Source organism: Neolamprologus multifasciatus, chromosome 8, assembly GCF_963576455.1.
Source record: "Neolamprologus multifasciatus chromosome 8, fNeoMul1.2, whole genome shotgun sequence".
In the NCBI taxonomy this organism is placed as follows: domain Eukaryota; kingdom Metazoa; phylum Chordata; class Actinopteri; order Cichliformes; family Cichlidae; genus Neolamprologus; species Neolamprologus multifasciatus.
Genome location: NC_140446.1, coordinates 26,731,550 through 26,757,989, shown reverse-complemented (window position 1 = coordinate 26,757,989; position 26,440 = coordinate 26,731,550). Strand labels below are relative to the sequence as shown.

General features: G+C 38.8%; 1 protein-coding gene and 1 long non-coding RNA gene across 2 annotated transcripts; one reads left to right on the top strand and one right to left on the bottom strand.

Moving 5' to 3' along the window:
* The first annotated feature begins 3,208 nt into the window (after positions 1-3,208).
* Positions 3,209-24,637, top strand: LOC146513239 (ras-related protein Rab-37-like). Its single transcript, XM_085170358.1, has 9 exons — positions 3,209-3,772; positions 16,513-16,623; positions 17,989-18,030; positions 18,185-18,251; positions 18,336-18,388; positions 18,479-18,544; positions 19,258-19,314; positions 19,401-19,477; positions 20,513-24,637. The coding sequence occupies exons 1-9, from the start codon at positions 3,617-3,619 to the stop codon at positions 20,616-20,618; spliced, it is 735 nt and encodes a 244-aa protein (XP_085026484.1). The 5' UTR covers positions 3,209-3,616; the 3' UTR covers positions 20,619-24,637.
* Positions 24,638-24,741: 104 nt separating this feature from the next.
* On the bottom strand, positions 24,742-26,197 carry LOC146513238 (uncharacterized). The gene is made up of 2 exons (XR_014875702.1): positions 24,988-26,197; positions 24,742-24,804 (listed from the first exon to the last, which is right to left on the bottom strand). It is a non-coding gene; the product is annotated as an uncharacterized LOC146513238 (long non-coding RNA).
* Between the last annotated feature and the right edge of the window lie 243 nt (positions 26,198-26,440).

Below are 26,440 nucleotides of genomic sequence, written 5' to 3'. Positions count from 1 at the left end.
TTATTTGGTATCCCGATGATGAACAGCCTTCTAGGAAGCTCAGTTTGACACAAACAGACTATCCTTACCTTGGTCCAATAGTTCTCAAGTTCCGGGCAGCATTGTGCCCATTGTTGGCAATGCCGATCAAAGAATGCCTGCTGTTTTGGTGGGGAAGATATTCAAGAGAAGGCAGATTTAACAAAGTTATTACAAAGTAATGGCTTGATTTGGACCCACAGTGGTTAGTTTGTTTTACTCGTTATCTACTCACTCTTCACCAGATAAATTTTTATTTGTCTATACACCTACAATTTAGACAGTGCTAACCTCCTAAGCCCTAATCTAAGGCCCAATTGAATAACCTCTGTCTTATTCCATAAGACAAGCTAAATAATTAATAGCAGTGTAAATGGACTGAGTCTTATATAGCCCTTCTCTACTCTCCCGGAGTACTCAAAGCGCTGTAAACATGCCTCATTCACCCAATCACAAGCACTTGCTTCTATACTCAAGTGCAATCTAACCAACATTCACACTCCTATTGGAGAGCAACTTGGGGTTAGTATCTTGCCCAAGGATATTTGGCATGTAGCCTGGGGAAGCCAAGGATCAAACCACCAGCCTTCCAGTCAGTGGCTGATCTGCTCTACCACCTGAGCTACAGCCACCCCGGTGGTAGTTGGTACTCCTTACTGTGTACTCCTGTCTTCTATATGGTCTAAGCCTGCAACAGAGAGGTTCTTTTCTATAGATGACCACCACCACCATCAGCATCACCAAACAAAACTCTACAAAGAGGTTTAGGAACAACAAGGTGTTACTGTTTCGGCTGTTTCAAGCTGCACATATAATATAGTTCATGCAGTGAACACAGCCATTTGGTACAACCAAGTTATTTACAACTCCTAAATATTGAACCTACAGACTTCTGCTTGTAAATTTTACTTGATCCAGTTCTCTTCATTTTTATTTAAAGATTTTGTGTTTTCATAAATATATTAGCAGTACATCTCACAGTACTTGATTTAAATTATAAGCCAAAATAATTGAAAGCATTAAAAGAAACCCACTGCGATGTAAACGCGTAATATAGAAGAAGGATTATATTACTGTATTCATGTATTGTTACCTTAAACTTTGTAATGTTATACACAGTGATGCCAAAGCAACTTCAACTCAGGATACAGGCTTACTTGTGGTTCTTAGAGTATTTTTTGTGGAACCAGCTCCCTGTTAGGATTTGGGGGACAGACACCCTCTCTACTTTTAAGATTAGGCTTAAAGCTTTCCTTTCTAATAAAGCATATAGTTAGGGCTGGATCAGCTGAGCCTGACCATTTCCTACTAGGGTTAGTAGTAGGTCTACACTTCTGGGAGCTTCCCATGATGCCTGAGTAGTTCTTCTTCACTCACCTTTTTTCAGTCACTGTGTGTTTATACACCACCTTACATTAAACATCACTAATTAATTTATGAGCTACAATCTGTCTTTTGTCCTGTCTTCCTCCCACTCACCTCCAACCAATAAGGGCTGCCCCACCCTGAATATGTTTCTTCCACTTAAAAGTTTTTCCTTCCCACTGTTGTGGTGTGTCTGTAGGAGGCAGAGAGCACAGAACAGAGATTAGCTGAACTGAGCTGTCTTTTTCTCAGCTGTGTGCAAAAAACGAGTAATTGCTCTCTGTTGATGTCAGTGAAAATTCAACTATTAATGAATCCATGTTACTCTGTTAGATTAATGCCTGAGTGTTGCAATGTGCTATTAAAAAGGCTCACACATAAATGTCAACAACAGAGACAGCTTGTCATCTGACAGTAAATACTGTTTTGTGTTCTGCATATCACACGGGTCAGCTGTTCCACACTTCAGTTTCATACGGTGGAACAGTTTGTAATGAACGAAGTATAATAGCGAAATTCTTTGGTCTCACATCTGTCCGCTCCCTGGTGTTGCCGACTAAATCTAAGCTTGACATCACTTCCACTTTCCCACACTGTCAAGCTGTTTGTGACATCCCTGGTCTAGTCCAATCATCTTCTCCCGGCCTTTTTCAGGCCAATCAGCATTCGTGCCACATACTTTGAATCTCACTGCACATCTGTCATTCTCCTTTGCAGATGCCTTCGTGCATCCACCCCCTCCTCATCACCGCCTCTCATCACTTAGGTTCCATCTAAGCCACTGTCTTCATCTCCACCACCAGCGTCTAGACTCTGGGGGGTCCTCCTCTAATCCCTATCACACCTGTTCCACTGAGTCAGGCCATTGGAGTCTAACCACCAAATATCTCTATCTTAATTCTCTACATCAATAAATCATATTCATTCTTTCTAATGGCCTCTCCTTATTGAAATAATAAAGCCCTCCTCCTCATGAATTACACAGAACCTTTTACACTGATTATATCAGAAAAATTAGCCCTTAAATCAAAATCATATTGATTCTCCTTTATTCTCCTCTGCTCTCCATGCTGTTTTCAGAGGGAAACACATGTTGAAACCTGAATTTACACTGGATTATTTGGCCAGTAGGCCTTCCACTCCCTTCCTTACATTTCCCCATCAGGTCTGCTGAAGTTTGAGCTGCTATTATGTGCCACTCTGGGCAGAATGCTGTTTATTTCTAAAGTGAACTGGCTCCATCTTTGTAAATAAATTATAGTGCATTATCAGTAGATCTCGGTGTGATATTGCAGAAAATTTGCAATATGCAGTATCACAATAATTTGCCCTGCCTGTTGTGATCCAATTGACCAACTCATTTCCTCCTCCCTATAAATGCAATAACAGTCACTGAACTGAACTGAATAATCCTAAAGCCTACAATACAAAAACAAACATTATTAAATGATTATAATTAACCTTAATATAGATTTATGTTCTTCAGGGCAGACAACATCTTAACAAGTAGGGTTTTTTTTCAGCAGTTACAATTAACATTTACATATTCTGCACTGAGTCATTTATTATGTTGATTGTTTTTCATAAATAAACTCAGGGACCATCACAATGAATTATGGCATTTTGTCCTCTCCTTTCATAAGGGATGAAAGGAAATTAATGAATAATAATAACAATGATAATAATTTTCAACTACTTTAACAGAATTTCCCAAATGAACCATTTGTTATCTTATCCTGTCTCATTGTTATTTCTACTAAAACAACTATAATTAAACTGAACATACATTCGTCTCCGTTTTTTAATATCATAGTATAATATCATTGTTTTGGAAATATACACAGAGATCAAAAGCACCGGGTAAAATAAATGATGTCGAACTTTATAGAACGAATATCTGAACTCTTGAAAGAAAAACCACCACAACAAAAAAAGTGACAGCCATTCAATCCTTCGGTCCATCCTCCGACCACTCATGCAGCGTGATGTGCGTGAATCACGACATACCATCATGTGGAGTGATGTAGGCAGAAGCCCACAGACTGTGATTCACTGTAAAGGAGGAGCCAGTTAAACAGCGTGGACTGTCGGAGAAGAGAGGAGAGAAGAAAGCGAGCTGAGGGCTGTGAGACGACGAGTCGGCTGAAGCGAGAGTGCGAGGTTTACCAGCTTTTTATTCCCTCCGGAACCCTCGACGCTGCCATAAAGAAGCCTGTGAAGTGAAGGACTCAGGATGGAGCGGATGGAGTCAATGGAGCCGATCTCGGCATACTACACCACGGCTTACCCGGAGATCCAACCAGACAGTACTTACGGATCCAAAGAGACAACCGAGAACCAGGCAATGACTCCACCACCTCCAACATATGACGAGGAGTTGGTGCACAAGGTACGATATGGTCATCATGATACAACAACAGGTTTCATAGCCAGGAGCACTTTTATGCACTTACTTGTACCATTTAAACGCTGCGCGTTTTTTTCACGTGATTTGCTTCTTGTTTATTTCTTCTTGTTTATTACTGGTGAAATGTGAGGAAACGTTTCTAAACCCCGCAGCATCCCGGTCCTTGAAGGATTTGCGCTCACGTGGTGCTGATTTACATTCAGATGCAATTTATAGTTGGTCTGTTTCCAGCCCTAATGTGTGTCAAATCACTTAATTCCTTCTGAGATGAGCTGTCAGCTTACAAGAAGGTCCCTCTTCACATATGAGCTGATTACTTCCGGCTGTCAGGGCAGGAAAGCTTTAAAAGAGGTCACTTTCTTTGAAAAAATGTCTTAACCAAACGCCAAATTCCCAAAGCAATCCTCACATTTAGATGTTGATCACCAAAAAGTGCTGTAGAATAAAATTACATTTCAAACTCAAATTTTATTTGACAAGTATACTTTCAGTTTTTCCGTACTGCGACCCAAAGCTCAAATCACCCATAAATACAACAGTAAATACACTAATTTATTTCTGACACCTTAAATTCCATAACTCAAACGCACTAAAATACACAAACACACTAAAATGTCAGAGTGAACGTGATCCTGTTTTGACTGTTGTCACAAAAACTGTACAATATAGCCATTTGTCATTCAAAAAGCTTAATTGCGCTCGCAGCAAGCAGTTAAGGCTAAATCAGCTACATTAATGTCTGGATTTAAAGAGGACCACTGAATCCTTCCTGGTGCTCCCATTTGACCTCACTGTTGATGGAACAAAGATAAAAGAGGAGCTCCCTTCAGGCTTCAGTGAAATGTCACATTGTATTTCATAGCTGTGTTGCAGAAACCATTTCCCTTCAGTCTGGAGGAGTCATGTCATTCAAATGGCATATCTTTCTTCTGATAAGCATCTGGCCTTCAGCCTGCTATGTTCTAATTTCTCTCTTTTTAGATATAGCAACTGAGCAGAATTAGCACATCAATACTCTGATTCAACTGATAAGACATAAACTTTAAAATAAAACTATCCGGTAAAGTCAAAAATGTGTTCCCTTTAACGAGCTGCCTTTAATTACCTTAGAAACGTATTATAATCTTGCTACTTATTTATTTATGTTTGCACTCATAAATGTCCCAGATCATTGGGTGCACCCTTGGTTTAGGTTCAGGGTTATTGGCAAGGTTAGGCATACACTTATGTTTAAGGTTATAGAGAGAGTCTCTGGGAAATTAACAGAATCAAATTCACTTCAGCCCTCTGAAGTCTAAAGGCATGTGTTAGTGTGGAATGTGATTGGTTGGGACCAAATGCAGACCCCAAAGGAAGGTAGAATTAAATATGAAATGAATCAGAGCAGGCTGGGCCTGCCATTGACTGACTTAGGTGGAAGCACTGCTGCAGCACACGAAGCATTGATATCTCCACCAAGCTGGGTGCAGAGGTGGTGATGGACAGCGTTACGGAGGACCAGGCTTGCTCTTTTCAATTCAATTCAATTCAATTTTATTTATATAGCGCCAAATCACAACAAAAGTCGCCTCAAGGCGCTTCATAGATACAGAGAAAAGCCCAACAATCATATGACCCCCTATGAGCAGCACTTTGGCGACAGTGGGAAGGAAAAACTCCCTTTTAACAGGAAGAAACTTCCGGCAGAACCAGGCTCAGGGAGGGGCGGGGCCATCTGCTGCGACCGGTTGGGGTGAGAGAAGGAAGACAGGATAAAAGACATGCTGTGGAAGAGAGACAGAGATTAATAACAGATTAACAGAATAACAGAATAACAGATCTTTGAAGATGGCGGGCTCAGACAAAGCCTATCTTTTAAATGTTTCCTTACATAGGCTTGGGCTGGGAAGCAGCCGATTATTGTTCAAACAACACAATTATAATTTGTGAAATTGAAAATGAAAAAACTTTTTTATTTAATATATATTTAATATTTTTATTTTATGAAAAGTCTGGATGTACCTCTCTACCATTCTCATGCATGTGCACACACATGCACATGTGGTCTGAGTCACTGCCATAACAAATACACCTTATGCAGAAACATTTGTGATTTTCCTAATAATTTCAAATGAATTTCAATCATAAAAAAAGGTTGTGAATATTTGTGTAAAAAGATATTTAAGTTTTAATAAATTTACTCCCAAACACTCCAAAAACCATCATCACTGTCATGGGGTGGATTTTGTGTGTGGATTTACTCGGCATTGTTTGGCTGTAAAGGGCTAAGGAATGCAGTGAGTCTTCACAAAGATAGATGCAATTCTAACATGTGACTGTTATATCAGCTCACACATATACACACCACACACACTTGTAGTGTCAGGGAAGCAGGTGCACTGAAAGGGGTCATATTCTAAGAATACACCATGTTCTTTGTGTCTAAATCAAGAAGAGTAATTTCAAGTGAACTTGAAAAAGTCAGTCTTGCCTTTTTGCCCTTCCTTTGCCAATATAAATAATAAAGGGACTAATAAAGGTTTATCCTATCCTTTGTACTCATTCTTCTCAGGCTTTCACTCTGCCTTACCTTTTTCTCCCAGGAGGAGTTACACAACAAAAAAGGGTCTTTTTAAGAGCTCGTTGGTGAGGCCAGTACTTACTCATGAAGCTGAAATGGTTACAGTTGCTTTGTGGATTCCGTTCTGTTATTAATTCTCCCTTCAATACCCACAGTTGTCCTAGATGACATTTTTAATAAAGTCAACCTAATACTGCTTTTGTAATATGTTTGGAAAGATTAGCTTAGAGACATCTTTACAGACAGAGTGGTTTTGTATTTTTTCTTACTGCCAATATTTCACATTAATACCCACAAAAACATTGCATTCTTTTGTATCTCTCAGTGGTTTCCTGCCTGTTATTTCCATTCTCTCCATGGCCCTCATCCAAAAGACCCATTTTTAAAGCTGCAAAGCGCTTTTTTTCTTTTCTTTTCTTCATTTTAAAAAAGTCTGTAAGTGTAGTAAAACCCTGGTAGCTACCTGTCCACCACAAAAAAGCAGACATCACTACCAACTAGCTGGTTGAGTGTTTAGCTAAATAGCGGCAGACCACAACAGAACTAAAAAGATGATACAGGACTTTAATTTGTCTAAAAAAAACAAACACTTGGTCTTACAGATTGCAGGGCATATTGACTTTTAGTATTGGAAACAGTGACGTTATTGCCTGTTGTTCTGTGGTTTCAAACCCCAGCTGTGCAGTATATCAAAGCTTAAATCAGTGGCAATTTGTAAACGGTCAAGCTAAATTACATTCTGGTCAATATTGCACATGCTCCAGGAAGAGAAAAGTGACATTTCAGAGAACTGTATCACTCTAAATTCACCGCATCCCCTAATGCTGTTACTCCAACGACTTGTAAAAAGACATCCTATACTTATTGCCTCAGTAACCTCCACAGAAGCTCATACTGAGGCTAGAAAGGAAATTTGCAGGCACTTAGCAATCTGCCCGTGAACCACAGAGATGAGAGAAATCTAATTCTTCTTTCTCTCGCGCACTACAACACATATACACAATATACATCATCAGTGTGTAATTCCCAAGCATCTGCGGTGCATTCGCCTAATTACCTCCTGTCTCTAGAGGGGTTTCATGAGACAGTCTCACTTCTCGGCTAACTACAATTTAGTAGCATCACCACATGCACGTGTGTAGTGAGTACAATGACTGTTTTTTTTTCTCAGCACTAATTCCATCTTCACATGTACACATGGAGGCATTATGTTACACACTCTCAGTTATGTCCAGTAAAGAGGAAAGTGATACAGCTGAATCACAGCAAGATCAGATCAAAATATTTAAATAAATTATTGCCTTCAGATTTAGATGCAGTCAGTGGCTTGTGTGATCACAGACTGCATGTAAAAGACAGATGTATCTTCCACATCCCAAAAAGTTAATCCTGTTCATCTGGACGTAGCGTTTTGTTTTTGTTTTGTTTTTGTTTTTGTTTTGTTTTGTTTTGTTTTGTTTTGTTTTGTTTTGTTTTGTTTTGTTTTGTTTTGTTTTGTTTTGTTTTGTTTTGTTTTGTTTTTGTTTTGTTTTTGTTTTGTTTTTGTTTTTTTGTGTCCGGTTGGGATCTTTAGCCATCAGAATTGTTGTCTGAAGGCCAAGAAAGATGCCAAGTGGATTTATTTTACCAAGTGGATCATCATGGCCTTGCCATATTGGTCCATTTGATTGACCTTTATTATAATTATGTATTTATTTTATTTTCGGTTGCTACAAACGGGACAGACATGATTGGGGGATAGGACAGGGAGAAAGAATGAAAGAAAGAGAGGGAGAGAAAGAAAACCAAAGGGGAGAAGAGACGGTGAGAAAGAAAGAAATGATGTGTGCTTCATAGATAATTGGCAAGCCTTCTGGCAAGCCTTCTGGACGAAACCTGGTCTTGTTAGGAGAGACGGCATCCATCCCACTTTGGATGGAGCAGCTCTCATTTCTAGAAATATGGACAAATTTATTAAACCCCTCAAAACATGACTATCCAGAGTTGGGACCAGGAAGCAGAGTTGCAGTCTTACACGCCTCTCTGCAGCTTCTCTCCTCCTGCTACCCCCCCAAAAACCCCCCCAAAAACCCATCTCCATAGAGACTGTGTCTGCTTCCAAAAAGACAAAAAACAAACTAAAAACCAGCAACAAACAACTTAAACATTTACAAAGAAAGAATAATACAGTATCCACATCTGAACCAAAGAGTAAAACAGTGAAATGTGGATTATTAAATATTAGGTCTCTCTCCTCCAAGTCTCTGTTAGTACATGACTTAATAATTGATCAACAAATTGATTTACTCTGCCTTACAGAAACCTGGTTGCAGCAGGATGATTATGTTAGTTTAAATGAATCAACACCCCCGAGTCATTCTAACTACCAGAAATCTCGAAGCACAGGTCGAGGGGGCGGTGTGGCAGCAATTTTTCACACCAGTCTATTAATTAATGAAAGACCAAGACAGACTTTTAATTCATTTGAAAGCCTGATGCTTAACATTGTCCACCCCAGCTGTGAAACTCAGAAACCAGTCTTACTTGTTATCATCTATCGTCCACCTGGGCCTTACACAGAGTTTCTGTCTGATTTCTCAGACTTTATATCTAATTTAGTTCTGAGCTCAAATAAAATAATTATTGTGGGTGATTTTAACATCCATGTTGATGCTAAAAATGACAGCCTCAACATGGCATTTAATCTGTTGTTAGACTCAATTGGTTTCTCTCAAAATGTAAAAGAACCCACCCACCACTTTAATCACACTCTAGATCTTGTTTTAACATATGGCATAGAAACTGAACATTTAACAGTGTTTCCTGAAAACCCTCTCCTGTCTGATCATTTCTTGATAACATTTACATTTACAATAATTGATTACGCAGCAGTGGAGAGTGGACTTTATCAAAGTAGATGTCTTTCTGAAAGCGCTGTAACTAAGTTTAAGAATATAATCCAGCCACTGTTATCATCGTCAATGCCCTGTACCAACACAGAGCAGAGCAGCTATCTGAACGCTACCCCAACAGAGGTCGATTATCTTGTTAATAATTTCACCTCCTCACTACGTACGACTCTGGATACTGTAGCTCCTGTGAAAACTAAGGTCTCTAATCAGAAGTACCTGACCCCGTGGTATAATTCTCAAAACACGTACCCTAAAGCAGATGACTCGTAATCTGGAGAGGAAATGGCGTGTCACAAATTTAGAGGATCATCATTTAGCCTGGAGAAATAGTTTGTTGCTTTATAAGAAAGCCCTCCGCAAAGCCAGAACAGCTTACTACTCATCACTGATTGAAGAAAATAAGAACAACCCCAGGTTTCTCTTCAGCACTGTAGCCAGGCTGACAAAAAGTCAGAGCTCTTTTGAGCCAACCATCCCTTTAACGTTAACTAGTGATGACTTCATGAACTTCTTCACAAATAAAATTTTTATCATTAGAGAAAAAATTACCAATAATCATCCCACAGATGTAATATTATCTACAGCTACTCTTAGTTCCATTGATGTTAAGTTAGACTCTTTTTTTCCAATCGATCTTTCTGAGTTAACTTCAATAATTACTTCCTCCAAACCATCAACGTGTCTTTTAGACCCCATTCCTACAAAACTGCTCAAAGAAGTCCTGCCATTGATTAATTCTTCGATCTTATATATGATCAACCTATCTCTAATAATCGGCTATGTACCACAGGCCTTCAAGGTGGCTGCAGTTAAACCTTTACTCAAAAAGCCATCTCTAGACCCAGCAGTCTTAGCTAATTATAGGCCAATCTCCAACCTTCCTTTCATATCAAAAATCCTTGAAAGAGTAGTTGTCAAACAGCTAACAGATCATCTGCAGAGGAATGGTTTATTTGAAGAGTTTCAGTCAGGTTTCAGAGCTCATCACAGCACAGAAACAGCTTTAGTGAAGGTTACAAATGATCTTCTTATGGCCTCTGACAGTGGACTCATCTCTGTGCTTGTCCTTCTTGACCTTAGTGCAGCATTCGATACTGTTGACCATAATATCCTATTAGAGCGATTAGAACATGCTGTAGGTATTACAGGTATTGCACTGCAGTGGTTTGTATCATATCTATCTAATAGACTCCAGTTTGTGCATGTAAATGGAGAGTCCTCTTCACACACTGAGGTTAATTATGGAGTTCCACAGGGTTCAGTGCTAGGACCAATTCTGTTTACATTATACATGCTTCCCCTAGGCAGCATCATTAGAAGACATAGCATACATTTTCACTGCTATGCAGATGACACCCAGCTCTATCTGTCCATGAAGCCAGATAACACACACAAATTAGTTAAACTGCAGGAATGTCTTAAAGACATAAAGACTTGGATGGCCACTAACTTTCTGCTTCTTAACTCAGATAAAACTGAGGTCATTGTACTCGGCGCTGAAAAGCTTAGAAATATGGTATCTAACCAGATTCTTACTCTGGATGGCATTACCTTGGCCTCCAGTAACACTGTGAGGAACCTTGGAGTCATTTTTGACCAAGATATGTCCTTCAACGCACATATTAAACAAATATGTAAGACTGCGTTCTTCCATTTGCGCAACATCTCTAAAATTAGAAATATCCTGTCTCAGAGTGACGCTGAAAAACTAGTTCATGCATTTATTACTTCCAGGCTGGACTACTGCAATTCATTATTATCAGGATGTCCAAAAAACTCACTGAAAAGCCTTCAGTTAATCCAAAATGCTGCAGCAAGAGTACTGACAGGGACTAGAAAGAGAGAGCATATTTCTCCTGTTTTGGCTTCCCTTCATTGGCTTCCTGTTAAATCCAGAATTGAATTCAAAATCCTGCTCCTCACATACAAGGTCTTAAATAATCAGGCCCCATCTTATCTTAATGACCTTGTAGTACCATATCACCCTATTAGAGCACTTCGCTCTCGCTCTGCAGGCCTACTTGTTGTTCCTAGAGTATTTAAAAGTAGAATGGGAGGGAGAGCCTTCAGTTTTCAGGCCCCTCTTCTGTGGAACCAGCTTCCAGTTTGGATTCAGGAGACAGACACTATCTCTACTTTTAAGATTAGGCTTAAAACTTTCCTTTTTGCTAAAGCATATAGTTAGGGCTGGACCAGGTGACCCTGAATCCTCCCTTAGTTATGCTGCAATAGATGTAGGCTGCCGGGGGATTCCCATGATGCATTGAGTTTTTCCTTTCCAGTCACCTTTCTCACTCACTATGTATTAACAGACCTCTCTGTATTGAATCGTATCTGTTATTAATCTCTGTCTCTCTTCCACAGCATGTCTTTATCCTGTCTTCCTTCTCTCACCCCAACCGGTCGCAGCAGATGGCCGCCCCTCCCTGAGCCTGGTTCTGCCGGAGGTTTCTTCCTGTTAAAAGGGAGTTTTTCCTTCCCACTGTCGCCAAAGTGCTTGCTCATAGGGGGTCATATGATTGTTGGGCTTTTCTCTGTATCTATGAAGCGCCTTGAGGCGACATTTGTTGTGATTTGGCGCTATATAAATAAAATTGAATTGAATTGAAATTGAATTGAATTGAATTGAATAGAAAAACAAACAAAACACCTGGATCACCTGTATGGAGAAAAAAAACAGAAGAGAAAGCAAACAAAAAAAAGAGCAACATAATAAAAACAGCACCATCACAATAAACTAGCTAGCAGTAGATAACAGTAGATGCTAAATCTTAAACGGTATTGTGCAGCACGCAAGATAGACAGCGCACAATGTGCTTTGAGGCAGCAGCCAAGTCCACCTTTCTGGACGTAGCGTTTTCAGTGGGAGAAACATTTCCTCACTCATCCAAGTGACTTCTTCAGTCTCAGCTGACTGCAGGTTTCCCCAATCTTCTAAACTGTACATGTGCATAGGGATGCAACGATACCAGTTTTTTCAAACCGATACGATACCGATACTTGGATCTGAGTACTTGCCAATACAGAGTACAAAAACCGATACTTCTACCACACACACACACACAAATGCAATGAATTGGAAGACAGGTTTTATTTTATTCTCTGCAGATAATAAATAATATCTTAATAGTAATAATAAAAATGACCACAAAAAAATTTCAAGTGAAAAATAAGCACTTCTGTTAAATTATTGCCTCCACATTGTAATTTAACAAAATATCACTGAACTATTGGCACTGTCTCGAGCTTTCGGAATAATAAATAAACACTTCTGTTTGGAATAAAATAAATACAAATTAGGTTTGAGAATAAAATAAACTTTTAAATTGTTGCAGAGTGTCCATATTGTAAACAAACAAACAAAATAACGAAAGTATTTGGCATTGACAAACGAACTCCCCATCTGCCCGTGGATCATCAGTCCACTGTGCCTTTAAACCAAGGACTGACATCGCGCACACACTGCTTGTCTTTACCTCTTTAGAAAGTTTTGGCACCATTATCTCTCTGATGTATGGGCGGCTGGGAATTTCATATCGCAGCTCGAGTATGCTGAGAAGAATCCTATGTTTTCCACGACTGGCATTGGCTGGTCATCCAGAGCGATAAAATGAGTCAGAGCCTCTGTTATTTTAACTGCCCGTGGATTTTCTCTTGATATTTTTCATCGCTTTTCCAAAACCTGAGTTAAAGTTGGCTGTTCCGGTCCACACTGCTGACATTTTGTTTAGCCTAGCTACAGCAGCCTCCAGTTTCTCTTTTTTATCTGGAGCTTCCAGTCTCACTCGCCTAACCCTGTGCCTGTTTAGCGCGGGATGTCCCCCTAGTGGCCAATCTAAAAAACTACAACAAAAATGACAAGCAACCCTCTGATTAATGAAATAAGTTAGTATCGGTTCATGGTATCGGTTAACTTTTACGAGTATGAGCCCCGATACCAGTATCGGTATCGGTGCATCCCTACATGTGCATAATGACCGAAACTAGAATCAATGGTGAACAATGGACTGTCAGGTCAGTTTCTTGATCGTTAATGTGATCAACAACCACTGATCAAAGACCATTGATTAATGGCCATGAGTACCATTCGCAGAGAGTTGGGGAATGGCTGCAATCACAGCATTGTAAGATGGTCAAAGATGTACCCTTAGGCCGTCTTTGATTCAGAGATGGTCTGTATCTGTGGGGATGGTGTTCGCTCTGCGTTGTACCATCCTGATGACACCCAGTTTGTGCTTCAGTGGATGATGAGAGTCAAGCCTTAAATAGGTTTATGGTACAAATCAACTTTCAAATGTCCCCATTACTGATGGAAATCTCACAGTCTAAGAAGGCTAACCTGTCGTTTTTCATATCATCTGTGGTGAACTTGAAATAATTTTTCTACTGAGTTAATGTGATCAGTGAAATGTGGTATATCCAGTACACCACTTCCTATGTCCCTACGAAGCGGTGTACTGGCAGATGTTATAAAGTTTGACCTGCAGTCTTACCAACAGCCATCAGGAGTAGACTTCCACTCTTTAGAAAAAGAGCCCTAATCAGGCACCAACTGGGTACCTGGTTATCAGCACCTGGAGTACCAGAAACTCAAAATAAGAGTCAATAGCAGAATAATCTGTTTGACGTTGGCAGAGAAGATTTGGTTTTTGATGTACACAACCCACACACTCAACTCATACTATCATTTTTTGTGGCACTATTTAAGGAGAAATAAACAGATTTTTCAAAGCTATCAAATTTATTGCAAAAGCATTATTACATCAAAGAAAAACCAGATACAAATTTCCTTAGGTTTATGCTGTGAGTTTTACTGTGCGGCTCCCCACCTTTCAGCACACAGTAAACTGGAAAAGCAGAATACATGTAAAACCTCTCTATACAAGGTGTATTTCAAAGGAAGAATAAGGAGGTGAATTTGGGGGTGACACCTGAGTAAAGCTGATATGAAAATTCACTGGATGACTGTTGAGGCAGTATCCATATTTAATCCAGCACACTGGGATGTAACTCTTTTCTAAAAATCCTCCATATGCTGAAATCAAATGAGGCTAGAAAAGCTGCTTTAGCTTCTCAGCTCTAATCCTTTCCTCCATTCCCCCACTTTTTTTTATTTATCCCCGATCATTCATAAAGCCTCGAGGCAAAATTGAGTTCAACCACTGCCTGGTTTATCTGATGAGTGTCATGTCCTCACTTTATTCTCGATTTGTCTTGGTTCTTTACAAACTGCTCATCATCAGATCAAGTTCAAGTTCAAGAACTTTATGCATTCTATCCCAATTTATGAACCACGAGATGAACAAGGCTACGTGATTTCTGACTTTCTATTAATTTAGCATGCTATATAATAATAATATAGTATAATAATAATATAATCTATATAATTTAGAAAAGTCACCTGCTATTAAGAAAGCAGCACTGAAAAACTCAGCGCTTTAACCACTGGGCCATTTGTCATTCAGTGCAATTTTAAGGCAGGCCTAATTGTGCATATCTGACCAAGAGCGATAATCACATTTACTGTCTTTTCACACAATATTTGGTCACAATGACAATGAGTTTTACCAAGACAGGACTGGTTGAAAGTTTTGTTTCCTTTTTAAGACCACTTTATTACATTTCCATGGTTACTATTACTAGACATCAAGTGAAGACCATGCAAACTGACCATCAGGCCGGGGTCTTTCTGTGTGGAGTTTGCATGTTCTCCCCGTGTTTGCGTGGGTTCCCTCCGGGTACTCCGGCTTCCTCCCACCGTCCAAAGACATGCAGCTTGTGGGGATAGGTTAATTGGATAATCCAAATTGTCACTAGGTGTGAATGTGCGAGTGAATGTGAGTGTGAATGGTTGTCCGTCTCTGTGTGTTGGCCCTGCGACAGACTGGCGACCTGTCCAGGGTGTACCCCGCCTCTCGCCCTATGACAGCTGGGATAGCCTCCAGCGCCCCCCGCGACCCTGAAAAGGATAAGCGGAAGCGAATGGATGGATGGAAGTGAAGACCACTGACAGCACATCTGCATTTGAATCATAAAGCAACTGTAGTGGATGCTCCAGCCCAGTAGCTCTTCTACTATTCTACCCCAGTGATTAACGGCCGCTGCAGCTAATTAGTGCATAAAATACATTACTGAATGTGTATTAAGGTGGAATCTAAGAGTGTGAAGATGAAGGTTCTTTCATGAGAGTTAATGAATGGAAGTCTAATTTTCTTTCTATAAACATAATTAAGATTTTTATTGTCTCAACCTGCCACTCTATAAAATGCATTTGGGTGTAAATGAAGAACTACCCTGGTGCCACAGTGAGGAAAGAATGTGAATTTGGCAAAGAACAAAGATTGCCATTGATTTCTGCAGTTTCTTAAAGATGGCATTTCCTTTGCCTTGCAAAGGGTTACCAAAATATTTACATATATTTTATTCAAAACTTATATGTAGCCAATATACCCTAACCTATGCTTAAAAAAATTAGGTTTAGCCTTTTTGGGATTTTTAAAGCTTTCAAGAACAAACGTTCAAACACAGGTCTTTACAATCTACAATCCTTCTTGTAGTTGTCTCTTCCTAAACATAACCACATAATGATTGAAGAAATCCATCATTCTTGTGGCTTACTGCATTATTTACTGCATTTTTCTTCTGGCAATAATATTTACAATATATTTCACTACAGGATAAAATGTAGTCATTTGGCTGTCACAAGATAAAAGCCACATAGCCTGCATCAAAACTCCCAGATCACTCCTTGAAGAGAGCAGAGAACAGCTTGACTGTGTCGCACTTACTTAATCTGCCACAGTTAAAGGACACTTTGTGGGTGTGGAGGTGGTGGGTACCCTGGTGTGACTGAAATTAAAGCGCAGTAGACAATGAAATATTGACTGATGGTCCTGGTGACTAAGTTGGATGTGTGAATGCTGCCTTTCATTGATTTCATTGTCTTGAAGGTTATCTCCTCTGGCTTGTGAGTCATGCGGTAATAGTGGTACACTGCCAAGCTCTTAGAAAAGAAAATGTCTGTGCTGCTTGGAAACAGAAATGTCGACCATGACACAGATGTTGACTCACAACTGAAAATTATGAAATGATTGCAAGCATTCAACCATAAAGAGATTTTCAAGGCCAATTGAGACTGCAGCCAGGCTACTTCCTGCTGCTCCAGTATCACTAGGGGTCACCACAGCTTACTCTGTGCCTCTACCGTATACTTAGACCATATATATAGAGGTAAGAAACTTAACTGTGGGATTTTATGTGTTTTCCTACAGACAATCCTGGTTGGGGACAGTGGTGTGGGGAAGACATCTCTGCTGGTGCAGTTTGATCAGGGCAAGTTCATCCCTGGCTCATTCTCTGCCACAGTGGGCATCGGATTCACAGTGAGTGCATGGAACATTTTGTTTTTTTATGAAATTGGACTGGCTTTTATTTATCCATGTTTTTAGATTTGCCTCTGGCATTTCAGACATTAGCAGTGTGGGAGGAGTCAACCTAAGTGTCATTGTGTGAGAGGTGGGGTACACCATGAACAGGTCACCAGTCTGTCTCAGTTTTATATATATATGCAGATTATACATCTTATATGTATAATCTGCAAATGAATACTTTCCATTCTCTTTAGAGTTTACTCATTTTGATAAAAAGCTGATGATTCACATTTGCCACTCGGTGCCATTAAAATCAATGCAGAAAGAGAGGTTGTAATGAGCACAGGCAGTAGCTAGTGTGACGTCACTCACTGGTGTGTAAGTTCTTATTATCAAGCCTCAAGATGACCCTTTCTGTCTTGGTGTTTTGAAACCAGATGTGATGACAAAGGGATTGTTCTCATTGGCTAATGACTTGTGATTGAAAAGTAATTCACCGGGAGTATCCTCCTTTGTGAAACTTATCACTTGATTGATGAAAATTTACAAAATGGGCCAAGCAAATTATTCAATATAGGATGTCAGAGCCAGGGAAACATTTCCTTACAGTCATTGGACTTAGATGTCTTTTTGCACCTACATGTATCACTTTCCAAGCCTTAAAGCTACATCTAGGGCGATCGTGGCTCAAGAGTTGGGAGTTCGCCTTGTAATCGGAAGGTTGCCGGTTCGAGCCCCGGCTCGGACAGTCTCAGTCGTTGTGTCCTTGGGCAAGACACTTCACCTACTGGTGTTGGCCAGAAGGGCCGATGGGGCGATATGGCAGCCTCGCTTCTGTCAGTCTGCCCCAGGGCAGCTGTGGCTACAACTGTAGCTGCCTCCACCAGTGTGTGAATGGGTGTGTAAAGCGCTTTGGGGTCCCTAGGTGGGACTAGTAAAAGCGCTATACAAATACAGGCCATTTACCATCTATCTTTAATACTATTTACATTAATGACATGAGAGTGTAATTAGAACCACCCCGCTGAAATCTTAAAGGGTGAAATCTAGAAATATTTTGGCAATTTTTTAAAACAATTCTGATGTTTGCAACAATTTAATATAGTATTAAATGAAGCAAGTGGGAGGGTTTTCTTTCCCATAAGTTTTTATACATTGTGACTTCTGTTTGCAACATGAGTCACCCCCTGCTGACCATTAAAATGAATGGAGGTTTGAGATAGTTGTACATTGCTTCTCTCACTAAACATATATTTCAAAATCTGAAGAAATAAAGCCACAACTATCTACAAACATAGATAACTTGTTTTTGTACTTTGCATTTTTAATTTGTCCTACTAGCTGCTCGTACTGTTCTTCTGTTTCTACCTCTCTCAGAATAAAGTGGTGACTGTGGATAACGTAAAGGTCAAACTGCAGGTCAGTAAGTAAATCAGTTCCAGTGCAAAGTTGATGTGCTTACACAATAGCACTCTATTTTTAGAGTAGTGGCTGGTTTCCTCTTGGGCATCACCATTATAAGTGAAAATAAGAAGTAGCCAAGTGGAAACAGGCCAGTCCTTTTCTGTTTCAGATATGGGACACAGCAGGACAGGAAAGGTTCAGAAGCGTGACACATGCGTATTACAGAGATGCACACGGTGAGGCGATACAAACCCTAATCCATATCACAGCATCACAGGTGTTACATTGGCACTCAATTTTTGTTGGTTCTCTTTCCAAAGCTTTGCTCCTTTTGTATGACATCACCAGCAAATCATCTTTTGACAACATTAGGGTAAGTGTGTGTTTGCACCCTGGGAAAATATGAAAATGTGCTACAGTTAAAGATTTATGTATGAGTGTGTTTGCATGTCTCTTGCTTCAGGCTTGGTTAACAGAGATCCACGAGTATGCACAGAGCAATGTAGTCATCATGTTGCTGGGCAACAAGGTAAGAGGAAATTGTTTGAGAAGCTTAGCATGTGGAGCAAAAAGTGCAAAAGAAGGATATGATCTGTGCTGAAGACAGAGCAGTTTCTGGATCACGGCATTTTGTAAAGATAATGTAACAGAGTTATAAAAGAGTTAGAGCAATTGATAGTGCTGCTTTGGGTTCAAGTGTCAGGTTTAAGTATATGCAACAATATGAATGCAATGATAAAAATGTGAGTGGCGCCACATCGTCGGTAGCTTAGTAATAATAACATTTCTAAAAGCTATATATAACATATATGATGCTGTATCACATTTTGTTATATATTAAATTTACAAGTCCTCACAAAAAACAGTGTAAATTTAATCAAATGTACAGTCGCTGCACTACTTCAATCACTATGCGTGTATAAAAGTATCTGAACTACCAGCAAACTACTACAAACGTGTTAGACTACTAGTTTTATTACATGATCTACTCTTCAACATTGAATAGTGGTAGCAAACACTGAAATTTCCACAAGATATGTTTTCCTTTAGAAATATCCTGATTGATCTTGTATATTATGAAGTGTAAAAAATGTAAATACTCATACCTGTGCGTGGTTTTGTTCAGCTTTAAAAAAAAAAAGCTGTATCAAGATGTACATTTTTTTTACTTAATAGTTTAAATGTGTTTATTTTTCTGCACCAAGTCTTTCCTAAAATCCTAATCTAATGTGTGTTTATCAGGCCGACATGAGCAGTGACCGAGCGATCAGGAGAGATGAAGGAGAGAGGCTGGCCAGAGTGAGTATTTTATTTACTTCCATAAAAACACAACTGATAGCGTTTAATCTGCTACTTACTGTGTTGTGCTCTCTTTGTGTGTTCAGGAGTACTCAGTTCCTTTCATGGAGACAAGTGCCAAGACAGGGGTCAATGTAGATCTGGCCTTCACTGCTGTGGCCAAGTATGACACAGACGCCACACAGTAGCTTTTGAACAGTCCATAAACTATAGATGTGTATTAGGGATGCACCGATACCGATACTGGTATCAGGTATCGGGGCCGATACTGTAAAATGTGTGTGTACTCATACTCGTAAAAGTTAACCGATACCACGAACCGATACCAACTTATTTCATTAATCAGAGGGTGGCTTGTCATTTCTGTTGTAGTTTTTTAGATTGGCCACTAGGGGGACATCCCCCGCTAAACAGGCACAGGGTTAGGCGAGTGAGACTGGCAGCTCCAGATAAAAAAGAGAAACTGGAGGCTGCTGTAGCTAGGCAAAACAAAATGTCAGCAGTGTGGACAGCCAACTTTAACTCAGGTTTTGGAAAAACCTTTTCACTTGAAATTTTATTTTTGTGGTCATTTTTATTAATATTTTATTTTTTATCGGCAGAGAATAAAATAAAACCTGTCTTCCAATTCATTGCATGTGTGTGTGTGTGTGGCAGAAGTATCGGTTTTTGTACTCTGTATCGGCAAGTACTCAGATCCAAGTATCGGTATCGTATTGGTTTGAAAAAATTGGTATCGTTGCATCCCTAATGTATATGATCTGAAATGGTCCTTGTTTGAGCCAACAAGAAGTCATGTAATGGGACTAAACAAAGATAAATTATTATCATTTGCTTTTGCTTTGCTTTTCTTCTTCTGTATCTATCTGCCACTAATTTCATTTTCATATGACAGCAGCAAAGTTGTTACTACTGAATTTGAGATTGTTTTTCACATTGCTCAATTTTATCTCACATCTTTGCTGAACATAGTATATATTTTCAGAAAATTCCAGGATTCATTATAAAGAAATGTTTCAATTCCCTTAGTACTATAAAATTTAACGTATTTATTGCAAGGGATTTATTCTTAAGTAGTCCACTACTATTTTCATGATGCTATCTGTGTTTTCTTACCACAATATAGAATCCTCTGCAGTAGAATAATTCTATCAATATCAGTGTTATCTTCTAAAATATGCCTTGTTCTGTTCTTCAGGGAGCTGAAGCATCGGGCGATCCAGCATCCCAGTGAACCCAAGTTCCAGATTCATGAATATATTGAGGCACAGAAGGAGAAGTCAGGTTGCTGCAGCTACTTTTAAAACTTATCTCCCAACTCTTCCTCCTCCCATAGCTCTGGGCGAACAGACTGTCAGAGACACATTACTGAGTGGGAGGAAGCCCTGTATCTCACTGCTGCTCACAAAATGTTACACTGCCATTCATTCAAGACAAAAAGCCAAACGTACATCAGTGGATTAACCATGCTACAGACCCACACAAGTTTTCTTTAGCTGAATACCTCCAACTCTCCAGACGTCAGTTTGCACTACTGATGCTTTCTAAAGTACATTCAAGGAAAGAGTAGTTATCTATTTGATATGTTACAAAATATTCCCTCAGGCAATTTTCCTTCTTTTTTTTTAACTTAGATGATCAATATTAGTCTCTTGTATTTGTTTTATTAATGCAATTGCAGTCAAGAGTTAGTAAATCTGGAGGCAGGAGCGAACAGCTAGCCTGACCCTGTCACAAACCACCTACAACTCCATAACATAGTTTTCTCATTTGTTTAACATGAACCATGCTAACAGACAGTGTATCTTAGCCTGTTAGCATGAGAACTTTTACTAATTTTGATTAAGCGCAGTGCAACCGATGCTAAAGGAGCCTTTCATTTAGAGAATATTTGGTTATAAATCCAATTAAAAACCTTTTCATGACATTTACATGCATCTTCTATTTTTAAAATTGTATTTATTTATTTATTTTTTGTAAGTAATTATAATAAATTATAATTATCTATATAAAATGTATTTTCTCTTGGTGAAGTTATATGATTCATGTGTCTTTGGAACAGTTGTTTTTGTTAATATTTTCTGTTGTTTCCTCACATGTGGACGGTAAGGTGCTAGGCTGGTTAGCGCTTTTGCCTCACAACAACAAGGTTACTGGTTTAAGCCCTGGTTGGGATCATTCTGTGTAGAGTTTGCATGTTCTCCCTGTGCCTGTGATGATTTTTCTCATGCATATTGGGTTAACTGGTGTTTCTAAATGAACTGTAGACCGTATGTAAGGAACTTAAACTACTTGGAGCATGTAGAATAAACATTGGCATGCAGAGCAATGCATCTGTGAACTGTGTCTCTGGGAGAAGGATTACTGTGAAGAGCGAACATTCGATACTAAGTACTTGAGTTGTTGTCTGTTATTTAAGGAAGCGTTATGTACATACAGCATGAGTTGAATAATTTTATATGGTGTTATACTGTGCAAAAGTCTTGGGTCGCCCTTGTAATAGTTGCAGCATCTCTTGGGGGGGGGGGGGGGGGGGTCAAACCAAGTGCTCCATTGTCTGTTTTTCTATCCAGGTGTGCTTTTATTGTACATAAAGTGTGTTTGGGATCATTGTCATGCTGAATAATTAGGCCATTATCAATCTGCTGCTTGCCAGATGGTATTGAATTCTAGTTCAAATTCTGACCATACTTATCTGCATCTGTAATTTAATCAAGTTTTGACACATCACTGGGTGAAACACAGCCCCAAACCATGAAAAGGTCTCCACTTACAGATGGCTGTTGAAACCCAACCTCTACTGGCAACTCATTGAGCCATATTTGGATTTATCACTGCATAAGACCTGTTAGCACTGATTTTCACTCAAGTTCTTGTGTAATTTGGCACAGGTAAGCCTTTTCTCCCTGTTCCCATTCCTTAACAAGAGCCTCTTGACAGCCATCTTTCCACTGAGACCATTTCAGCACTGTAAGATCTAATGAGATGACAGTACTTAAAAAAATTATGCAAACTTGTTGCCTTAGAGAAACTAATTACAGTTTATTTAAGATATACGCAGTACTTTGAATAATCCGATTTTTCTAAGAATGAATTAATAAAAAAGTCAACTGATGAATATGTCAGTTGAAATAAATAATTAGTTTTTAGCATTTTATACAGTTTGTTTTTGCTCTACAGGCCAATTAAAAGCTCAGTTGCATATGCACGCCGAACATGCATTTGAAAGTGCCTCCATTGTTATTTTTGTATAAGAATACACTAATATGAACAGTAAATTTGGGTAATCGGTTTTTAAATGCTCAGGGCAGAATTTAGATCCTCCAAAATATATTTTCACATCAATGCATTAAAGCTGCATTACATCTTTTGGTTCCTCTGAAGAGGAAAACAAACTGTTTTCATTCATCTCCTGGCAGTAGCATGTATCTTAATGCTACACTGTGTTGTTTGCTAACGCTGTAAGCTAGAGACATTCTGTACAGAACATACAGGAGTTTTACCAAAACCCTTGAAATCTGAAATAAAAGAGTGGGAGTACAAGTTTTTATTGACCAGAAAACCATAATGAGCTGAAGAATGCCAAACTGCTACGTAAAGAAGAGGGGAAGTAGTAAGTGGTATTTCTCTCTGTGTCTGTCCCTCCAGGTTACACATTTTAAATAACACGAGTTAATAAATTAAGGAAAGGTTGCTTTTGTGACATTTGTTTTGGACAGTAGTCTACAATGCTCTTCTGCAAATATTACTGCTTGATGAGTGTATGTTTGCTGTGTTACTAAGTTTGGACAGGTTTGATATACTTCTAAATTATTCAGATTGTGGTCAGCAGACCTTTTGGGTATTGAGCAGCTGTTTTGTTTTGACAACACCACTGCCAGAAGCAGTGTTTTATGTGCTGTATGCTGGATAAAAATAAATAAATTATTTTTACCTGCAGGGGTGCTCTCTTACCTGCAGACAACCACCATAGCCGCAATGGTGTGTGTGTGTGTGCGTGTGTGTGTGTGTGTGTGTGTGTGAGATTACCATCCCCGCGATGGTAATTGGTTGCAGTAAATCACAACGAGCAAGGACAGATGGACTGAACAAATAGTTTACAAATACTAACGTCATTACTTTGATCTGTTTGTCAGAATCACCATCTAGTGCAGGTGCACAGTTGTAAAAACCCAACAGGAATAAAAAAAAAGAAACTAATTTCCTGTTTGTAGGCCTGGCCTTCAAAATAATAGCATGGGTTGTCTAACAGTTGTCGTAGCCGTTCTAGTACAGCTAAAATAATCTACTCACTAAATTCATTCCAGAACAAATGAAACATAAACTCCACCTGTTAAACAGATGGATTTAAGAGAAGAAATTTTGTTGAGAAAGTAGGATACTTACTTTAAACTTTCAGACTTGTCAAGTATGTGATAAAACCATCCTGTTCCAAATTTCATCTCATAGTATTTTATTAAATATCTGAATTTATGCTGTTAAAGCATTTCAAGTAACTAAGCTAGGTCATTTTTGGGGTGTCCCATTTTATCTCATATTGTAAGGTTTCATTGATTATTTACTTATTTATTATTAATTTATCATTTTTATATGATGTATAATTTCATATCGTACAATTTTCTTACAATTTGATTGGACATTATGTCAGGTTTGGTTAGATCATATGATTTTTATATTTTAAATACTGTGACTGAATCAAGGGCGTAGATTTGGCATGGACGGAAGGGACATGTTCCCACCAATATCCAGCGATTATTGAATTGTCACCGCCAATAATTTGATCTCTTCGAGTAAAGAAAAACAAAACTGATAGAAGGAAAAGAAAAACGATCTGTCAACGTCTCATTCACCCAGCGGTGCAGAAAGAGTTAAACTACGTTCTCTACTGGAGTCCTACCTCATGTGACAAATATGGCCAATGTGATTGGCTGTGCCTTTCAGGGAGCTCTGTTTAGTTTTAGCAGCGGCAAACCTGCGCTGCCAGGAGGACAGGAGGCAGCAGAAAGGAAGAACCTGGATATAAGGAAGTGTTTCAAAGAAAACCTGTAAGTCACTTAAAGTCAAGTTCACTCATAAAATGTGTCCGTCACAATAACGTTACAGGCTATGCTAGGCTTTGGCCCACATCAGTCTAAAATTGTATGTAACCATGAATAACGTGTTTTGGAAACTAACTGCACAACAGGCAGCACTATTAGTTCTCTCAGTCTCCCAGTGTAGCGTTTCTAATTTTGAATGAAACTGTCGGAGGAAACGGCAGCCTCAAGCAAGCCAGGATATTAGTTTACAGAAGCTGTTAAAATTATATGTCTAACGTTAAAATGTTGGTGACACAATAATTTCATCACTGACATATTCATAGGGTTAATTTCTGAGACAATATATCGTGAGGTAGTCATGATTTTGTTAATATTCCACCTTGTAGTGCAGTTTGTGTAACCGGTGTGATTCTGCGTTGTGTCTGATAAAAAAGGTAAAAGAAAGAAAGACCTCCAAGTAAATAATTTGCCCACTCCAGCTCCTCTCCCACAGGGGAATTGTAGAAAAGGGCTGGCATCTATTTTTACATTAAACATAAAGTATGCATTTACACGTAACATATTTGACATAAGATAAAACAAAAACATGAAATCCGATATACCTGATTAAAAAAAAGGTAAAAGAAAGAAAGACCTCCAAGTAAATAATTTGCCCACTCCAGCTCCTACGACCAAATACAAACAGTGGGGAAGAGGGTTAGCTCAACCCACCACAACTTCCAAGCTAGCAATGAGTATATATTCATGCTAGCATTTATGGCGCCTAAAACACATTTATGATACACACATACTACACACTTATAACATCTAACAAAAACAGGCTTAATAATGACAATAATTGAACTAAAATGGCAATCAGAAACATCCAAGTGGCTAAATATGCATTATATGTGTGTTTTAAAGTGTTGGAAAGAAATGACACCCAGCTCTCCCACAGGGGAATTGTAGAAAAGGGGAGAAGCAAAAGGGGTACACTGTATTTATAGGGTTGCACCAAAGAAGAAGAAAAGAATGAGGAGGGGCTCTAACTGATAATGAACATAACTACAGGCTTGGAGGTCCTAAAAGTCAGGTATAAAAGGAACCGTTTGGGGGTTTAGAACACATTTTGTGTAATTATAACAATGTGATTTATGACCCTGTTACATTTGCACAATTTTTTTTTAAAAATACACTCACCCTGCAAACATTACTGATGAGTGACTCATCAGCAATGTTTGTATAGTGTGCCTAAAATGTTGCATAATTTTGCCGAGAGATCTTTTACTTTGTGGTTATCTTAGATGAGTAGTTTTATGGACAAAACCCACCAGGTCATTCAGTGTTCCCTTAGTGCTAATGTGTAAGAGATGTTGGTGTACAATAACTGAAGTAATGTTGTTAAGTCGTTAAAGTCATATTCTTTTATTGTCATGACTGTACTTGAAGCTATTTTTTATTATTCTATGACACCTGATTTATAAGGAATATGGCTGAAGTAAACTAAATTCTAAAATACTTAGTCAGTCATTTGTTTAATAGTAATTTAACATGATATATTTCACATGTAAAACTATGGATTGTAATTTTAAATGGTTTAACAGCATGTAGAATAGCATATGTAGGCAAGTATATTTCTCCCTTTTTTTATTATCAAGGAGCAAAGACTAAAAGGAAAAAAAAAGAAACAGGGCAGGGTTCAGTGGTTGAATCATCCGTCCCCACCAATGCCAAAACCAAATCTACGCCCTTGGACTGAATATTGTATGGGCTATATAACAGTAAAAGTATCCAATCAGGCTGATTTACTCTAAACATTTAAAATGCTCAATTTGTATAAAGACATGTAACAGTTTTCTAACACCACTTTTACTAGAAAAAATACAGGTTCAATAATACATTTATTAAGGTAGTGTGTTTGACTGTACAGATAAAGTCTTACAGGAAACAACAGTATCATTCTGTATTATGTATTTTCTTTTGACCAGCTGACTGCTAGAGGTACATTTGATTTTATTTTTTTAAGCATTCCTCTTATTTTTTGTGAACACTAAAAACGAACCACTCTAAGGACTAAACATATACTTGCAGTTATCTGGTCTTTGAAA